General features: G+C 43.2%; 1 protein-coding gene across 7 annotated transcripts in view; it reads left to right on the forward strand.

Moving 5' to 3' along the window:
• Window positions 1-478: 478 nt before the first annotated feature.
• Window positions 479-18597, forward strand: part of SENP5 (SUMO specific peptidase 5) — a 47608-nt gene continuing 29489 nt past the window's right edge. For 3 of the 7 annotated variants that reach the window (XM_056498693.1, XM_056498691.1, XM_056498690.1), the window contains exons 1-7: window positions 480-559; window positions 6071-7616; window positions 10707-10812; window positions 10960-11107; window positions 11726-11773; window positions 13683-13760; window positions 17050-17187. In XM_056498693.1, coding sequence (XP_056354668.1) covers window positions 6659-7616; window positions 10707-10812; window positions 10960-11107; window positions 11726-11773; window positions 13683-13760; window positions 17050-17187 — 1476 coding nt within the window. In that variant the 5' untranslated portion in view covers window positions 480-559; window positions 6071-6658. Of the gene's footprint in view, window positions 560-3981; window positions 4095-6070; window positions 7617-10706; window positions 10813-10959; window positions 11108-11725; window positions 11774-13682; window positions 13761-17049; window positions 17188-18597 lie in introns of all 7 variants that reach the window. The other 4 variants (XM_056498694.1, XM_056498689.1, XM_056498695.1 and 1 more) reach the window with 4 other exon arrangements.

Raw genomic sequence — 18597 nt, forward strand, 5'->3', positions numbered from 1 at the left:
CGTAGGAGAAGCAGCTTTGCCAGACTGCTGGGACCAGAGTTAACAGCAGAACTTTTTAATTTGGGGAATTTTAGCAGCACTTACATATATCGAGATATTAATTAATGGCTTATTTTAAAAGGTCAGGTTGTTGAGTTTCTTATTTTGTAAATCGGGTTTTTGAGAAGCACTTCCACAGACCGAGACATTAATTAACGGTTTATTTTAAAAAGTCAGGTTGGCATTTTTAAGTGTCTCGTTTCCGCGGCCGTTCCCGGGCACAGCGGCGGCCCCGAGGGTCCGGCGGGCCCGGGTCCCCCTCGGCACGGAGCTCACACGGCCCACAAGGATTCGCAGGGAACGGGAGGGAGATCGGGCCCGGGCGGGGCGGGAGGGGCCGAGCCCGGCCCTGCCCCGCCGCGCTGCGCTGCCCGGGCGGGCCCTGCCCGGAGCCGCCGGCCGCTCCCCGCCCGTCGCAGGGCTGACGCGGCGGCGCCGGCGCAGCTCCGGCCCAGAGCGGCGGGGGCGGAGCGCGGCCCAGGCGGCGGCCGGGCTGAGCCGGGCGGCGCCGCGGGCAGAGGTGAGCGGGGGGCGGCGGGCGGCGGTCCCGGCCCGCCCGGAGCTCGGCCCCAGCAGCGGCGGGGCCCGGGCGCTGTCGGCGCGGGGCGGCGGCGGGCGGAGGCCGCGGGGAGCCGCGTGTGGCCGCGCTGCCTTCCGGCCCTTCCTGCGCTCCGGCCTCCTGCCCTGCCCGCCCCTGGCCGGGGGCTGCGCGGGGCTGTGGCCGGGCCCGCGGGAATCGGGGGGAATCCAGGCACGCCGTGCCCTGGGCAGCACGGGGAGGCTCGCCCTGAGCGCCTGCTGAGAGAGCCGGGGCGGTGATGGGGTTGGGAGGCTGTAGAAGGGAATTTTCAGGTGTTGCAAGAGCTTTGTTTCTCCATCATTGGTCTCTCGACCCCGCTGCTCCCAAGTTGTCTTCTCCCGGGACTCCCAGTCTGTGCACTGTAAGCACAGCTTATCTGCTCCAGTGCTGTGTGCTCTCCCCTCCCTCAGCCCTTCCGAGCTGTGCTGGCCGGGACAGGGACAGCAGCAGCAGCTGTGGCTGCTGAGCCACGGGACAGGCACAGCACAGATGTGCTCCTCAGCTAAAGGCTGCGTTTCACTAATGTGCCCTACCATTTCCAAACTCCACTTGTTCTAGTCCAGACTTCTAGCTCAGAAGAGAGATACATTGCCTTTGGTAATACCCTCATCTCATCTTTTCTTGTTGCTAACACAAGAAGAAAAGTAATTTTTAAAAGCTGCAGGAAAATGTGTTTAATACTTGTGGAAATACACTCTCTCTTAAGGAAAGCCTTCAGAAAGCATCAAGACTTTGAGACCCTTGACCTCAGACACAATCAGGGACCTCAAATGAAATACCAGTTTCTGTTCCCTTCACAGAGCTTGGACAGCAAAGTTTGATGGACTTTGTTTCAGCTACTTCCGTGCTTCTGCCTTGCAGAGGTATTCAGGAAGGAAGGGACAAGCTTGAGTCACATTTCATTAAAATCAAACTAAAGGCTGAAGATTAAAAAGTATATCTTTATGCTTTGCCTTATACAAAAGGATCTTTGGGTTCTATAATCTAGAAAATTTCCATCTCTGATTTGTGACACTATTTCTCTTAGAAGTTCTATTATCTAATATACATCTCTCCATTAATCTAATTTAGCCTAAAGGAGGATGTTTTTTTAAGTAAATTCTATCATCTTGCCAGAAATAAGTCTAGTAGTTGTGTACCAGCTAGGTGAGACTGTGAGTTCCCAGAAGTGCTGGTTGAGAGAAGAGTCCATGGTATCTGTAGGAGTTGAAGCCTTGCAGTGTGACCATGAGGTCACCAGCTGCGTGTCCTGCTGTGTTCCTCTGAGTCAGTAACTTCGGACTTTGGCTATTTCTGTATGGTCTTGTGCTAATGAGTTATGTTGTGTCAAAGTGCCTTTCCCGAGGGCTTGCTTCACCCTGGGACAAAATGCTTGCTTAACAGTCAACAGATCTGTGCTGATCAGGAAAGAAAGAGAAGAGGGGATCGTTGCCAGTACTGTGAGTCTGCTTTTGCATGTGCTAATTGAGTAGTTTCAGACTTTCTAGCCTTATCAGCTTAGCCCTGGCCACTTAGTGGTTAGAAGAGAGACACTCTTCTCCAGCTTCCTCCCTCTCTTTCCAATTTTGGATCCTGCTTGGGGGAGGGAGGGCATCTTCTTGCACAGCATATCTCAGCTGCACACCATAGTCTCAGGCTGGCTTTCTCTTTCCTCCTTACCTCCTGTCTTTGGGAGCTGCCCACTGGGAAAGGCTGAACTCTGGATCTTGTGAAAATGCCTCCTATGGGAGCAGGTGATGCATGAGTTACTCCTGCTTGCACAAGGCCACACTCAAAGCTGTTTGCTTTATTTATATTGCTGATGTTCTTAAAAACAACCTTCTTTAACAGAAGAACTTCCATGTGTCTCTTGATCCATTGGGCACCCTGACACAGCCCTAGATGGTTGTGGTGGTCTAAGCATGAAGGAGCAGCTCTTCTGCAGTGCCATGGGTTTGTTCTGCACTTGTGTGGACAAAAGGTTTCTGTGGTCTGTTACCTTTAGTAGCAGCATTTCCTGGGACTGCTTTCCCCATTTATTTGCTTTTCAGTTAAAATCTGGGTTCTCTAAAACTGTCAAAAATAAATAGGACTGCCAAGTGGTCAAACTAAGAGGCTTATAATGGGTGAAATATAGAAATGTAAAGTATCTTTTACAGTACTCCACTGAAGGTGATGTAAGTTGCAGCCATGTAAGTTCCAAATGGAGCAATCTTCTGATTGATCTAAGGAAAATACAGTGTGTATGTGTGTGCACTGAATTTGTTACTCATAAAGGGTCGAGGGCCTCATGTTCCTCCATTCCCATGCAAGTGCACAGTGCTTGATGTCAAGTTGCTACAGTCATATTTGCTTGTAGCCTACCAGAGCTCTTGGGATAAGCATTCTGAAAACTGAGTGGTTCCCAAATATATTTTTTAAAATTTGAGTATAAAGCAAATCTGTAATCAGAATCTGCCATTAATATAGAGGTGTAACAGTCGGGTTTTCTTCATCCAGTGCAAAAGAGATTGGGCCTTTTTAATATTTAACCATTTGCAGATGCTATGTCAAACACAGCTAAAGGGGTGGGTTATGGTAAATTCCTTTCACTTTTGGTCTTTGGGACGTGTACATTTTGGGCTTTTTGAGTTTGAGGTTTGCTGGTGTAGAACTGGCAGCATCCCTGTGCAGTCACCCAGCACAGCACAGAAACCTGGCTACCTTTGCTGACCAGCCAAACAGCTCTGTTAGTGGTGCAAATTCCTCAGTTCAGAGGTTTTTCATCTGTGTTAATGAATGGGGCAAACATTTCACTTCAGTTCCTTAAAATTTGGGCAGTGCTTGCTTTGTGGTTTTACATTGCTTACTTCAGTTCCTTTTCTATCAGTGCACTTCTAAGCTGCCTTTTTGTCTTGCTGGTTTATGGTACCAAGTAAACCTAGTGATACTCCTGTAGCACTGGTGGAAAGTAAGTTCTTCAATAATCATCTTGAATTAAGTATTTGCATATGGATTATCTTTTGTTACTCTAAGTAACACTGCTGTTAGAAAAGGCACTGTGTCAGCTCCTGGGACTGGGATTAACTGCTCTTTGGAGGCCTTCACTTTAAGGGGATCCAGACTCAAAACTGATCATGTTTGAAAATGGAGAGGGGAGGGGAAGAAAACTTTGCTTGGATTGAATGGCCTTACTTAAAATTTATTTGAACTTTAAGGAGAAACTTTTTTGTACAGAAACCTTGAATAAAGTGAAGAAATTGGTGTGGGCATCACAAACAAACATGAAATATTTTTTAATCCTGTAAGTTATAATTAAAGCTTTTTTTAAATTTTCTAGGTTGAAAATGAAACAGAAGAACAAGTAGGGAGAGTAGCTTTCCTAACATCTTCCTTTGTTGCAGTTTTAAGAAGCTGGATTTCATGATACCAATGAGCAAATGATCTATTCCCATTGCTGTTGCAATTGTGTTGAAACTGTGGCATCACCCTAAACTGTGGCATCACCCTTGTTCAGGTTTGCCTTGGGTCCTTTTTGTTACCAGGACTTACCCTTGCTAGAATCTGATTTCAGTATTTTTCCTGTTGCTATCATGAGTTCAGTCTCCTATGGGCAGAACAGTGGCAGCTGTTGGAATTTCAGCTTCTGTGTAATCCATGGCCATTCAGAAAGCCTTTTTCTGTGTCTGAGGCAGTGTCTGTGGAGGCTGCTGAGCTTGGCTGTGGGAGAGCAAGGAGAAAGGTGATGACTCCAAATTGTTCAGAACTGTTCTTAAAAACTGCCAGGTATGTGGCACCTATTGCAGAGCCTGAGAAGATTAAACCCTTGCCTTCATCTGCTGTTCTGTCCTTGGAGTGCTCAACACTTGCTGTGTTGGCAGAAGCCCCTTGTGTATGGAGCTCTGTTGAGAATGTTGAGATTTGCCTGGGTTTGTTTGTTTTACCTGGATGAAATGTGACTGGAATAAGCTGTCCTAGCAAGCCTGTGGTTTGGCTGATGTTTACTGAGGCCACTCAAGGAATGTTTTGTAGATGCTGCACACAAGAGACAGACACATAGAGTTTGTAGTGGAAAAGCAGACATCTGCAGTAAACTGCATTTAGGGTAGAGAAGTAGGGAAGTTCTAGATGAGCAAGTACAAGAAAATTGGTGTGACGAGATGTTATGTCCTGATTTTTCTGATAACTGAGTTGTGTAGTGAGTAATAGAGGGTTACAAAAGAGCCAGGCAGTTGCAGTTCTTTTATACTGTTAAGCTGTGATTTCTAAACTGCTGTTTGTGTCTAGGATGCGTAGAGTGAAAAATGCAGAGGAGCTTCTTAAGTCAGACTTTGAATACCTGGATTTGCAGTTCTCATTCATACTTGCCTTAAAAGTCCAATTGTTAATATTTTATTTTCATTTATAGAGTCTATAGACTCCTTTACTTTGAGCTACACATGCCTATGTCTAATGATTAGGACAGATATGGCTAAGGCAAAATTTGCTATAATAGTCTGTAAGTCAGAATAAGTTTAAAGGGGCAGGACAAAGTCCTTTTCTGAACGTGAGAAAATTGCAAACTTGTAAAATACGGGATGGGATGTACATGGTGAGGCTGGGGCAATTTACATGAACTATCCCATGTTGAGTGTGCTGCTTCTGCCTCCCCCTTGTGTTTCTGGATTCTTCTAACTTTTAATTAATATTTTTAACTACGTAGTGAAGATAAATAGGTATTACTGCATGCTTTACATGCTTGTGTAATCTGAAATATATCCTTATTGAACACTTTGAGATGCAGGTTTTTTAGTGGGGAAAGGAGTTTTTAAGATGATTAGCTGCTGTGCTGCATTGGTACTGCTTTGTTAATGCAAAGATAAACACTGATTATAGAAGCTGATAGTGGTGGTGTCATACAGAATGACGTGTTGCTATAAATATAGAGCAATTACTTCGGGAGTAAACTGTGTCATTCTTTATCTAGTCAAAGAATCAATTTCTGTGGGTGTTCGTGTTTTGCTGTTCCTTTAAAGGAAAACTTTGTGTGAGCTTGTGAAGTGTTTTCAGAGCCTGATAACGTTTATTGCACAAGCGTGAGGACTTCTTTGTACTGGGCTGATGGGGTGGGGTACCTGCACACGCTTGTTGATAACTTGGACTTGAAAGTTTTGTTTTTCAAAAGCCTTTTGAGGCAAGCTGGTTAACTGTGCTTGCCCTAGGCATAGGCAGTGAGAGAGGTTTAACCTTAGGCTAGAGTCCTGAATTGCATATGGGGAGCATGGGATGGGTGGGAATTACCTGTTTATTGCTCTACCTCTAGGGAAGGTAAATGAGCAAAGCTGGTTTACACATTGCAACTATGACTTGTTTTTCCTTTTGGTGGAAGTGTCTTAGGGAATGTGGGGATATGATTGGAGGAGGAGTGGAATTTTAGATAGGCATGAGGCCTTAGTGGTTTGCTATTATGTTACAGTCCAGATAACTCTGAAATAATTTTCCTTATTCTTTCAGCTGTTTTTGAAGGTCATAATGCACCAGAAGAATGAAAAGCCATAGAAGACATTTGCTTTGGCAAAGAAGTCAGCTGCTGGCCCAGTCTGGAAGATGGACCACTGGTTTTGGGAAGCTTGGGAAATTCTGCTTCCAAAAGCAAGTTTTCCTTACTTAGAAGAGAAGACAGAGTGCTCAGCTATTTGTGACCTTAAATCACAACAAACAGTGCAGAAGGAAGACACTTGAGCTCCAAAGCAGGTGGGCTCCTGGTGTGCTTCTAAGTGCAGAAACCAGTCCAAAAACGACTGTTGCAGTAGTTACAAAACTATTGAGAGCAAAAAGATCCTGTCCCTGTCAAGCTTGTCTGGAGAAGCAGTAAGGAAACTCAACAATGAATCCTTTCAGAGTGAAGATCCCTTGAATGAAGAATTTGAAACTGTTGCTATTTTCAATAGCATCTCTGGCCATATCCATTATGTCTCATGTGGCTGGCTGGAAGGTGCTGCCTTACCTGTAAAGAAAGGTGCTTTTGTATATAGTGGGGAGGAGAGCAATAATGATGAGGGCAACACAGTCCTGGTAGTTTTAAAACAACTATAAAAGGAAATGCTGTTGCAAAGGGAGTGGAATGGAACTTGTGGACCCTTGACAGCTCTAAAGAGGTCCAAATTTAACCATCATACTGTAAAAAAGAGATTTTTATTTATGATGCATAAGAAACTTTCTATGGTTAGGTTTCGGTATAGAATCATAAAATTCCCGAAACTTCGAGCCAGAGGCAAGACTTGCAAATTAAGAAAAATCAAGCGAAGGTGGGTGCAGAAAGTTACAAGGGACCATCAAGAAACAATTCAGCAGGATTTTGAAAGTGGATTGTGTAATTTGTTTTCCTCCTGGAAATCTAAAAGTAAGCGTCTTTGGAAGCGGTACCGCTTATCAGATATGAACAATAATACACCCAAATCTCTAGGAGCGGAGAGGGAAATATGTGCACCTGAGATCTGCCACACACAGGATGTGTCTGCTGAGCCATGTTCTGAGAATCTAGCATCCCAAGGGCAGGATGGCAGTGTGGATGCTGTCCCACCAGAACTGCATGTTAGAGCTTCTCCAGAGGCAGAAACCTTGCACCAGGTGGAGACCAACGGGGCTCTGGCAGAGGATCATTGCTCTGACATTGTCGTCTCTGTGACAGGAAAAGAAATTGCTGTTTCGGATCAAGATGGTGCAGAATCCAAGGAGGTTGTGGGTGTAGATGGAATGACACTGTTGCAATCCTCATTGCAGGATTCTGATGTCAGTGATAATTTTGCAAATGGACCTTTCTCCATGGAGATGACACAGAATGAGGACAGCTCTAGCCAGATGGAAGTAGAAGGCTCCTTAAACTTGGACATTTTTAGTTCAAAATTACTAGATCACCCTTACTGTAAAAGTCCTCTTGAGGAGCCTTCACCAGAAAGCACAGGAAAAAATCTGAAATCAGGAGCACGGAAGGGAGGCAAAAGGAACAGTCAGAAAACTTCCCGGGTGGCTGATGAGCAGTTGGCAGCGTGGCTTTGTGGTATACCTTTTAAATATTTTAGGGCATCCAGGAGTTCCTGAAATCTGCATGCATTGTGGAGTTTACATATTGTTTTAATTCATTTATAAAAATAGTTTCTTACTCTGAATTGTAAAGGTCACTTAGCATAATATTTGATTAAATGAGGCTGCAAAGAGGAGAGCTGCGTGGAGGAGAGCTGCATGAATGAGGAACAAAAGAATGTTTATCTGATAAGCTATTTTAAGATTATTTTGTTTTAGATAATACAATGTTGTTTAATTGGAATCTGCAGAAAATTGTTGGTAGAAGTTTTAAATATCTTATGTGGAATGAAAAGGTTCAGGTTTTTAACCGGTTGACAATTGTTATTCTTAATTTGGTTTTTGAAAATCCTAGGTATTCTAATGCTTCCTTCTACCCTTTTACTCTCTTTTCCTCTTAGTCTTAAACTAAATCATTTAAACTGAGGTTTTAATAGCCGTATACTCTTCATTGTCCTTTAGTTTTCTCTCCAGTTGTTCATAGAGTAAGCTTAATGAACCCTATGAGACAATATTTTTTAAAAAGACTAGTCTTAGCAAAGCAAAAGGCAAAAAGGCTTTGGGGTCTTTTTGTGCTATGCTGAGCATGCAGTATTTGATAGGCTCTAAAGAGGAGCATGATAAAAATAGTAATTGGTGTCTTATTTGTGTGTAGCAGCTTTCTACACACAGAGTAAGGAGCAGTAAGCTAACATGTTGTGCCATCTTATGCCATCAGTGTAACTTCAGAGATGTTCTGATAACTTCCTTTGGATAAATTGCTTTTTAGAGTCCCATAAACTTTAAGCTGGTGTCGGTGAGTGTTGAAGGAATTGTTTGAAGTTTGACTTGCTCTGACTTTTCTGCCTACTTCCTTGTCCTTCAATTTTGCAATTGATTTCTCTAAAACAAAATGCAAAGGAGACAGCGAACCTCAAGAGAGGAGTTATCTCTCCACATCCATATCTTTAAGTTATTGTGGGATGTGTATCTCTGTTGGCTTTATATGATCCAGCAAGGACCAGATGCTGTGTGAGAAATTGAGAGAAAACTGTGGTAACCCAGTGAAGAGATCAGTTCTGCAATGGAATTTTAAAGTTTGTCCATCAGAAAAAGAGATGTAGTCCTTCTATAACAGACAAGATCCAAGGTTGTATCAGGGTGGCAAAGGTTAAAGTTTTGTCACCTGATAGTACCGTACTTCTGAGTTGTCTCAGCTGAGAAGCTGTAAAGAAGAATTTTAGTTGTGATATAACTGTGTACAGGAGCTCTTGTGTGTTTAGGAGTGTTGTTAATAATTAACTGCACCCTAAAAAATAGTGCTAACCTGGCAAGAGTTCCTGGGGTAGAAACATGAAGGAGGTGCAAGTGTTAGGACTGCTCTTGGGTTTTGAATTTCTCTGCAGCAGCTGAACTGGGACTTTAATGGGCTGCAATGCTTAGTGCATTCAGAAGTGCTATTAGGTATCAAACAGCCCCATGGTAAATCCTGTTCATGACGGGTATCTGATTTTGCCCCAGGGTTGAACTTTGTATTCTCTTCCTTGGGTTACACCAGCCCAAGTGAGGCCAATATTGCTGGAGGTCTGGAGCTCTGCTGCTCTTAGTTGTAATGACAAGATCAGTCCTTCCTCTGTGTATTAATAAGAAACCTTAAAAAAATTTATATATTAAAACAGAATAAATTACATTTATAAGCCCCATTCATTGTCTAGCTAGACTTCTAGCCAGAGTAAGAAACATCTTCCCTGTCACAGTGTACTGAGATGTAAGGGATAAAAGTTGTTAGGCAAATGTGTGGCAGAGTTGCAAGGAAGGTTCTTTTCCCATGAAGAATGCTTCCCTGTGGTTTGATCGTGCTCTTCAATCCTCCCTCCCTTCCTTTTGCCACACTTCTTGTTGTATCTTCGCTGATATTCTCAACTCCTTGTGTTTTGGATTTTTTCTTGGTCTGTCTCCTTTGGTTTTTATTCTTACTGCTGTTCTTCTGGCACTATTTCTGTACAATGTTTCTCCCATCTTGATTTTTCCTATTCCAATCTTGAAAGTTTCCAGGAAATGTTCTTAAAGCCTTAGTAAGCACACACTGTCATATCCAGTGATGCTCTGCCATCACACCCCAGCCTCAGAAGAGTCCTGGACTTAGGATTAATGCAATTTTCCTGGACTCTGATCTCAGATCCAGCTTTCTGTACACAGAACACGTGTTTTCTGCTGCGTCTGAAAATTCATTTTCAGGCAGCTGGACAACTTGGTCTTTTTTCCTCTTGTTTACTAGCAAGTGTTGAAATCCTGTTCTCCATTCTGTTTCATTCTCAGACTGGTTTTGGATGCTTGTATGGAATTTATATCTCCAGTGTTCCAGTCTTGTGTTTGAGAAAGAAAAGAAGTCTATTTCCTAGGTTTTTCAATTCCTCCAGCATTCATCTCTTCATTATTTCAAAGTTGATATATTTTTCTAGTGTGGTTGCTCAGTGTTTCCTGGGCAATAACAGGCTGACATGGCTGTGTGTGTCACCTTAAGTGCCATCCCTGGGATACAAGGGTAAAGGAGTTAAACCTGCTGGGAGTCACTGTGGTGCTGCAGTGGAACTGAGCAGACTGCAAACACTGCCAGCTCCAGCTGCCTGCGTTTGAGGAGAGTCATTCTGCCTGCCATAAGGACAGGATACTGGCTTTTCAATGAAACCTGTTGCAGGAACTGATGGCTTTTCACGTTGCAGTAAAATGATTTAAAATGCTAATTGAAGTAGGGAAGGGAGTAGATTCTTCTCTAGCACTGGTATAATTAGTTTGCTGCAGATATGTATGTGTATGGCAAGAGCAGGGGCTGATCTTTTCCTGTAAAGCTGAGTGATCAGATTCGTGCATTTTTATTTTTGTCGTTCTTCCCCTACCCCCGCTTTTATTTAATGTTGCCAATTTGAGATTAGTTTTAAATACATACTTGCCATGTGTGGTGCTGCATGTTGGTTGGGTGCAGAATGACTGGTGCTTGCACCTGTAAAAGCCGAGAGCTTTATTGGATTGGTGAACTCAGAAGATTTTTTTATATGTTTGCACTTTCATTTTTCTGGTGTATTTAAAGGATTCCTAGATGAAGTTATGAAGAAATATGGCAGTTTAGTACCACTCTGTGAAAAAGATGTCATGGGAAGATTGAAAGAAGTCTTTAATGAAGATTTTTCCCATAGGTGTGTAGCAGTATCACATTGTACACCTGGTAAAGAATAAATCACTTGCATTGCTACTGCATGCTCTACATCTAGCAACTAGCACAACAGAGTCCATTTGACATGACTTTGACTTGATTTTTCTCTGCCTTTTCAATCCTGTTTTAGAAAACCTTTTATCACCAGGGAAATCATGAAGTATCGGGAAAAGCATCCAAAAACCTCCACTTGCAATTTCCGGGTCTTCTATAATAAGCACATGCTAGATATGGATGATTTGGCTACACTGGAAGGCCAGAACTGGCTGAATGACCAGGTCAGAGATGCTTGGTGTTCATGTGCTTCCCTTACCCTTTTTAGCCCATTCATATTAGAATACCAGTTGTACACCTTCTGCTGACACTAGAGGTGGGCCATCCTTATTTCAAACTTCACAAGTAGAAAGAGTGGTGGGCAGCTTTTACAGTGACAGGTGCAGTAAGTGTGGAAGCTTAGAGAGGTGTCACAATTAGACTGTTTCCTTTTGAAGAAATTATGTACTATTTTGATAAAATAGTGGCTACTCATGTAAGTTTTAGTAACTTTCCCCATCCCCAGCTTGAGCAGATTACAAGAATGACAGAGTAAAACAGCAAACTGTGGCCCACGGCCAAATAACCAGGAAGGCTGCAGAGCCCAGGGCATGCACCAGTAGATTTAAATTGAATTAAACTGCATTTAAGACTAAGGCAGACTTCAAGCAGCCAGTTACAGTCTCTCTCCAGGATGACCACTATTAGTTGTAGAGTGCTTGTCCTTCAGATGATGTGCCTCTAAAGGCTCCTCTCCATCCTGCTGGTTTAAGTGGGTAGGAGCCTATGTTTTATGGGCATTTGTGAAGTTGGGTTTTAAAAAATTGTGATGTATGTATTTAACTATTTACAAACTCTTCCAGATAATTAACATGTATGGTGAACTTGTAATGGATGCGGTCCCTGAAAAGGTGAGGAGGTTTTATTATTACACAAATGTATTTAATGAGAGATGGAGAGGGGAGGGGGAAACTTTGCACACTTCAAGTAGAGAATCAGGATTCAACTCAATGATAGTCTGAGTGGTTCCATTGCAGTTTGTTGCTATGTTCTGCTCAGACTTTCTACTTTTTCCCTTTTCAGTGCTGTTGCTGTTGTTTCAGGAGCTGAGTGTATTAGCTCTGCAGATGGTCTCTGTGGTAGCCTATTGTTGCTGATGTACCTGTAGAAGACAGGTGCCCTGTTTTGGCCCATCCCACTCTCCTTACTTCCCTGGAGGTTTCTGTTTCCAGCTTATCTGCTTCTGAAGTGCTGTATTCATGCCTTTGCTCACGAGCCTGGTGTTTCAGCTGAAATTTCTGATGGAGATGGATTTCTGCTGAGATGACAAACCATGAGTGTTAGCATCTGAACCATGCACATGTGCTGCTTGCACTCACCCTGCCGCCCACCTCGTAGCTGTGGGGGCTGTAACAGCTCAAGCTGTGTCAGCTGCCTGCCTGGTGAATGCGAATTTGTGTGGAGCTGCTTGGTTCCCTGGCAGTATTGACTCTGCAGGACTCTGTTTTGTGCATCCTCCTCAGAATGCTTACAGCTTTGCAACTGCAGTGCCTGACTGCTGGTGGCAGTTGAGAGAAAGAAAGAAAAAAAAAAAAAAAAGTAATCAACATAACCCATTCCCCCCCTCCCCCCCATTTTGTGATTAAATTTGCAGCAGTGACAATTATAAAAACCCATCTGTTTACTAGTAGGGCAGAACAGTTTTCAGGTGAGACCACAAAGGAAGAACCAAACAAAGCCATTTTTAGATGAGCTCTGCACAATGTAACTCTTAAAATCTTCAAGCTCTGAAGAAAGAGTGCTGTTGCTTTGATTGGAGATGATGGTGATTCTTCATTAGTATTCTCCCTATTTCCTGAGTGTGCTAGGCTTGGGGTATTGGAGATTGTATCTGTTTGCTTGTGTCTGCTTTTTCTTCCTAGTGCATAATTGAAATCCTCATGGGAGATTTTGTGCTGGTACCTCAGAATGTGGTTTTGAAGTCTGTTGGCATAGCTAATGGGTGTTAGACTGTGTTCTCAGATGCTGAATTTTCTTTTTTTTTTTCAAGTAACAACTCAAGCCTTCTACCACCTCTACACCAGCAGAATTATTAAAAACAGATGTTGCAGATTTCTATTTGTATTAATCTGTTCCTATAATTGCAAGAAGTTAAGCACAGGGAGTAATAGTGTTAACCTGGAGCTAATTTTTTTTTTTTCATAAGCCTACTTTTTTGTCATAAATGTCAGTTTTCACTTACCAAATGGATTGGTCATACGTTAAAAATACTTCTCAACAGCAGAATATTGTTTGTGTTGGGAGCTGGTCATAAGAGCTGAATACCAAAGACAATGTTGTTGGACTAAATCTCATAACTGTTTTGATCAATTTTCTTTTTCTGAGTCTCAGCTTCCAGCAATTAAAGCCGGAAATTACTCCCTTTTCCACCACCCACTCTTTTCCAGTCCAGTGTTCTCGTCCTTGTTCCCTGTAAAGAAATATAAAGCTAACTCCTTGTCCTGGTGTTTTTCTCCCAAGTCCGTCCCCAACAAAAAAATTAAACATGATATGCCTGGAGATACAAAAATGTAAATATAAATGCTGCAGTGGCTCACATGATATATTATAGGGAAATAAGGCTTATTTTATTAGCTTGCTGAAGAACAGTAATAGTTGAGGCTTGGCAAAGCCTCTGTTTGTCCCTACCGGGGTTCTGTTTCTAAACCTGCATTAAATATTGCCTCATTACAAGTTGTTTTGTATAAATTATCCTGGGGGAAGGGGAATGACTGTGCATGAAAATTTCTGTGCTCATTCCTCCTCTCTCTCTCTTTTTAGGTTCATTTCTTTAACAGCTTTTTTCATAGACAGCTCGTAACCAAAGGATATAATGGGGTGAAGCGATGGACTAAAAAGGTACCTTTAACATGGTGTCATCAGTGCTGGGGTTCTGCTGGGCTGGGCTCAGTCACTAGCCTGAAGCTGGATTACAGTGTGTTATTTGCAAAGGATGGGTTATCAAAGGCGCTGTACAAAGCAGGGAGGGCTTGATGGAAATAGCAGTGTGGCACTGTTCAGGTTAGTACGGGTATGTTATACTTGGAATGGCTAAATCTTCAGTGGGAGGTTATCTCTTTGTGTATGTTCATGCAAGTTGTTAATTTAACTGCAAGAAATGTCTCTTACTGCTCCTGACAGTGCCAGGTACACTAATCTACAGGAGGGCAGACTTAATTCTGCTTCTTCCTTTTATCTCAAACTGGCATTCTCTGACAAAATCAAATTGTTACTCCAAGTAACACATACCAGGTACTTGAAAGCAGAAAAGAGACCCATGTTTAATTAGCTGGACTGTTGTTCTCATAACAAGAACAAAATTCACCTTGCTTTCCAGAACCCACACTGGATCATGGGCATGATATCTTCAGGGGTAGCTAATGCAAAAAGAAATACTCTCTTTTTTTCTTTTTTTTCTTTTTTTTTTTTCTGTGAACATTTGTCCTTTCTAATACGGGAGATGAGGCAAGACTAATCAAAGGCCATGTTTGAATGTATGATCTTTCTGCAGAAGTATTTAAATAGCACACATCTGTGAAATGCTAGAGATGAACTCATTATCCAAATATAAAATTATTCATATAATTTATTAAAAATCTCTTTAAAGAGAGATGGAATATCTGTGCTTAATATTCCCACATACTATTTTTTAAGTGTTCCTTTTCTCCAGCAACCCAAGTTTTGTAAAAACTCCCAAAATTAAGGTAGATTCTGGAAGAGGATCTATATTGTTTTTGCTTCTGAGAGGCACCTGATGAGACAGGACAATTTTTAGGTATTCACACTTAAATTCCTGAATAATCTCTCAAGCAAGAATGAGAACTAAGCCGTTTCTGTGGGAAGGATTCTGTAGACTCCTTCATTCTGCAACGTGCAATTAAGGAGAATTTGTTTCTGCTTTTTAAACACACTAAAGTATTACCCCATGTTTTGTAAATGTTCTCTCCTGGGATACAGGATGTCCTGTGCTGGCTCTGGCTGAGGTTTCAGAGCTCCTGTTTGTTTCTGTCCCTTCTGATCACCCATCACACTGGCACTCCTGATCCGCTGTCATGACACAGAGCTGACTCTGCTCTCTTGGTGAAGTGAATCTGGGTTGCCCCCACTCTTCCTGTACATCAGTTCATAACTAAAGACCCCACTTTGGCTGCCTGTTTCTACTCTCCTGCTGCAGGATTGCACACCTGCAGTAATCCCACAACTAGGGCTTGCTGAGGACTCTTCAGTTTCATGTGGCTCTGCTGTTGCTGGACATCACAGAAGATGTAGTTCATTTATCTTCCTCCAGTTTTCCTTTGTGGTCTCAGCTTGCTGCTGGCTGACATCCCTTTGCTTCTCTCCAAGAATGATGGATCAGTGTGTAGCAGTGTGCTGTAATCCAGTCAGAAAGCAGTTTCTGCAGGTGGGAGCAGGGTCGATGCTTGTCACAATCAAAGGACTGTTGTGATTCAGGCTTGGCTGATAACTGCTGTGAATGCCCAGACCTTTTTGTCTCTTCAACTTCCCATTGTTACTTAAGAAATAGACTTTTCTTTCCTACAAAAGACCTGCCCTTGCCAGTAGTGTTGCAATTATGTACTGTTCAAATTGCACAGTGCTTAAAAAAAAACCAGAAAAAAAGCTTAGAGATCTTCCCACAGGATGAGTTCATTTAGTTCAGTATTCTATTTTTGCTTATTTTCTGGACTGTGCCACCAAAACCCCAGTAATTAGACACTTTTTTCAAGAGGAGCTAGGAGAAGGAAGATCATGAAAGGCTCTGGCTTGGCTGGCTTCCAGAAGTGTAAGGGCTCATCTGCCATACAGACACGGGGGGTGTTGCATCTGATCTACTTGTTCTGTACTTCAAGACCTTTTCCCTTGTTTGCTTGCCTGTGACCACAGTACATCTGCTGCAAAGTTAGCTTTGGGAAAGAAATAATCTGCTCTACCTTCTAACCCTCCTTTCCTCTGCTCACCAAAGCATCCTGCACTCCTTGCCTTCCTTTGGCAAGTCCCAGAGCCTGTGTTAGAGCAGAAGGGGTTTGCAGACTGCAAACTTGCTGGTTTTGTGGGATGTTTGTAATTACAGCTTCTTCATAGAATCATGGAATGGTTTGGGATGGAAGAGACCTTACACATCATCCAGTTCCACCCCCCTGCATAGGCAGAGACACCTTCCACTATCCCAGGCTGCTTCAAGCCTTGTCCAGCTTGGCCTTGAACACTTCCAGGGGTGGGGCAGCCACAGCTTCTCCAGGCAACCTGTGCCTAGGTCTCACCATCCCCATAGGGAAGAATTTCTTTCTTACATCTAATCTAAACCTGTCCTCTGTCATTTTAAAGCCATTCCCTCTTGTCCTGTCCCTCCATGCCCTTTCTAAAGTCTGTCTCCAGTTTGTTGTAGCCCTTTAGGTACTAGAAGGTTCCATAAAGTCTCTACAGGGCCTTCTCTTCTCCAGACTGGGCAGCCCCAACTCCCTCAGGCTGTCTTCATAGCAGAGGCCTCTGAACATCTTTTTGGCTTCCTCTGGACTTGCTCCAACAGGTCCTTTCTTAGGTATGGGGCCTCAGAGCTGGACACAGCACTGCAGGGGTCTCCTGTGAGAGCAGTGGAAGGGCAGAATCTCCTCCCTGACTTGCTGGCCTCACTGCTTGTGATACAGCCCAGCATGCAGTTGGCTTTCTGGGCTGTGAATGCACGTTGCTGCCTTGTCTTGAGCTTCTCATCAACAACCCCTAAGTTTGTCACCTACTCACAAAGCAGCTCTGATAGAAATGAGTGGTGCTGCACTGGACAAGTGTCATTACTGAAGAGATGTAGCTAATCTAAACTGAGGCTCAGTTGTATTGCCATCATTACCTAACAAATCCAACTTCAACACAGATGTTGCAGTGCAACATGAGCAGCATTTTGTGACAAATACAGTAGTGATTAATTCTAATACTGTACAAGGTTCCTCAGCCACTTTCTGGACTGTAACTATATTTTTATGCCTGGTGATAAGTTGTGTATTATGTAAACATGAAGAATGTGGTGAAAGAGTGGAGGGGGCAAAAGAAGATTTCAGTTATGGAGTGGCAGAGAGGAAACTTGGATACAATTAATCTCTTGCTTTGCTGTATTCTGCCTGTGGAACTCTCTAATATGTGTTGTTCTTTTTGCCAGGTGGACTTGTTTAAAAAGACTCTCTTGTTAATTCCTATTCACCTGGAAGTCCACTGGTCCCTCATTACTGTGAACATCCCCAGTCGAATTATTTCGTTTTACGATTCCCAAGGCATTCATTTTAAGTTTTGTGTAGAGGTAAGAGTGACAGCTGTGTCTGCAGAACTGTTTTCTTAAACAAAACACTTCCCCTTTGTTTCTGTTCAGCCACGAACTTTAAATGCGATATGTCTGTCATTGTCTTGCTGTGTATGGAATGAGAATCAGCCTGTCCTGCTGAGGAGTCTGAAGCACAGAGCTCCAGGGTCACAACAGAGCCAGGAGCTGAGGTCAGGTTGCCTATTGCCCAATTAGTCTGACCATGTAATCAGCACAGCTTTGGTGACTCTGACTTGGCACTCCCACAAAAAGCAGGAGCTCAAAGCCCAGTGCCATGGGGGAGTAGAAGAACCCCAAGGAGAGTGAGGGTATTTCTTTCATCTGTGGGGGACTTGTGTTGAGGATAAATGATAAATTGTGGTCCTTTAGGGAAAAGGTTGCCTGGGTGAGAGCACAGGACTGAAGATGCTGTAGTGTTGCCCAGTGGGGTTTATGTGTTACTGTGCTATTAACAGTGTGTTGCCTTTTTCCTTGGCCTGCATTGTAACAGGGTGTTTGCCTCTGGTTATATCCCAGCCACCTTTCAGGGCTGCAACCTGAACACTGAAGTTAAATTATCAGTCTTCCTGATAAAGAGCAGTCAGGAAATTTTTGCTGGGCTTAGCAAATCGTAATGACCCTCTTACAAAAGCTAATTCTGTCAACTTAATTGCTTGCTTGATGCAGCAGCCCTCTACTTTTAACTGTGTGTAGTTGTTGGCTTACAGAAGAGTAGTAATTATTGTACCCAGGAGAGTTCCCAGCTAGGACTTCTGAATGAAGATAGTATGCCTGCTGGCATTTGCTGAGGATGAAGCTAATGTTTGTCCTGGGAGCAAGAGATCTCATGCTCTCTAGCTTGTGAATGTGCAGCATGAGCCAACCGTCCCTCTAGGCAGCCCTACAGTCTCCTGCAGCCTTGAAACAGGGTCTCTCCCATCCCATTCCAGGCAAGGCATTTGCACCTGATTTTAACCTCACAGACATGAGGAACTTTTATTTCTGCCTGTTCTAGGGGTAGGAGGGGAGCAATGCTCCAAAATTCACTGTGCTCCACACACTAGGGTGAATATTTGTGTGCTGCAGTGTTTAAATTGTGCTATAAATGCCCAGTCTGTTTACAGAGAAGTAGGATTTGCTTAACCCAAGACTATAGTCTCATTTATCTTGCTTCCTTCTCTTCACTTGCATCAGCCTGGCTTTTTTTCCTGTATCTCACTAAGACTCTCCCTGGAGCTTTGTTGATTAGCTGCAGAACTCAAGCATTTTGTATTGAGATTCCAGCAGGAAAATGTGGTTGTATTGAATGTAAGGACCTTGGTGTCAGCCAGTAAGCCAGGAAAGAACACATGCCAAGCTGCTCTGTTTTTTTTCTGAATGTCTGGGAGCACTCTGACCTTGTGCCTGGGT

Source organism: Oenanthe melanoleuca, chromosome 9 (genome assembly GCF_029582105.1).
Source record: "Oenanthe melanoleuca isolate GR-GAL-2019-014 chromosome 9, OMel1.0, whole genome shotgun sequence".
Lineage (NCBI taxonomy): Eukaryota > Metazoa > Chordata > Aves > Passeriformes > Muscicapidae > Oenanthe > Oenanthe melanoleuca.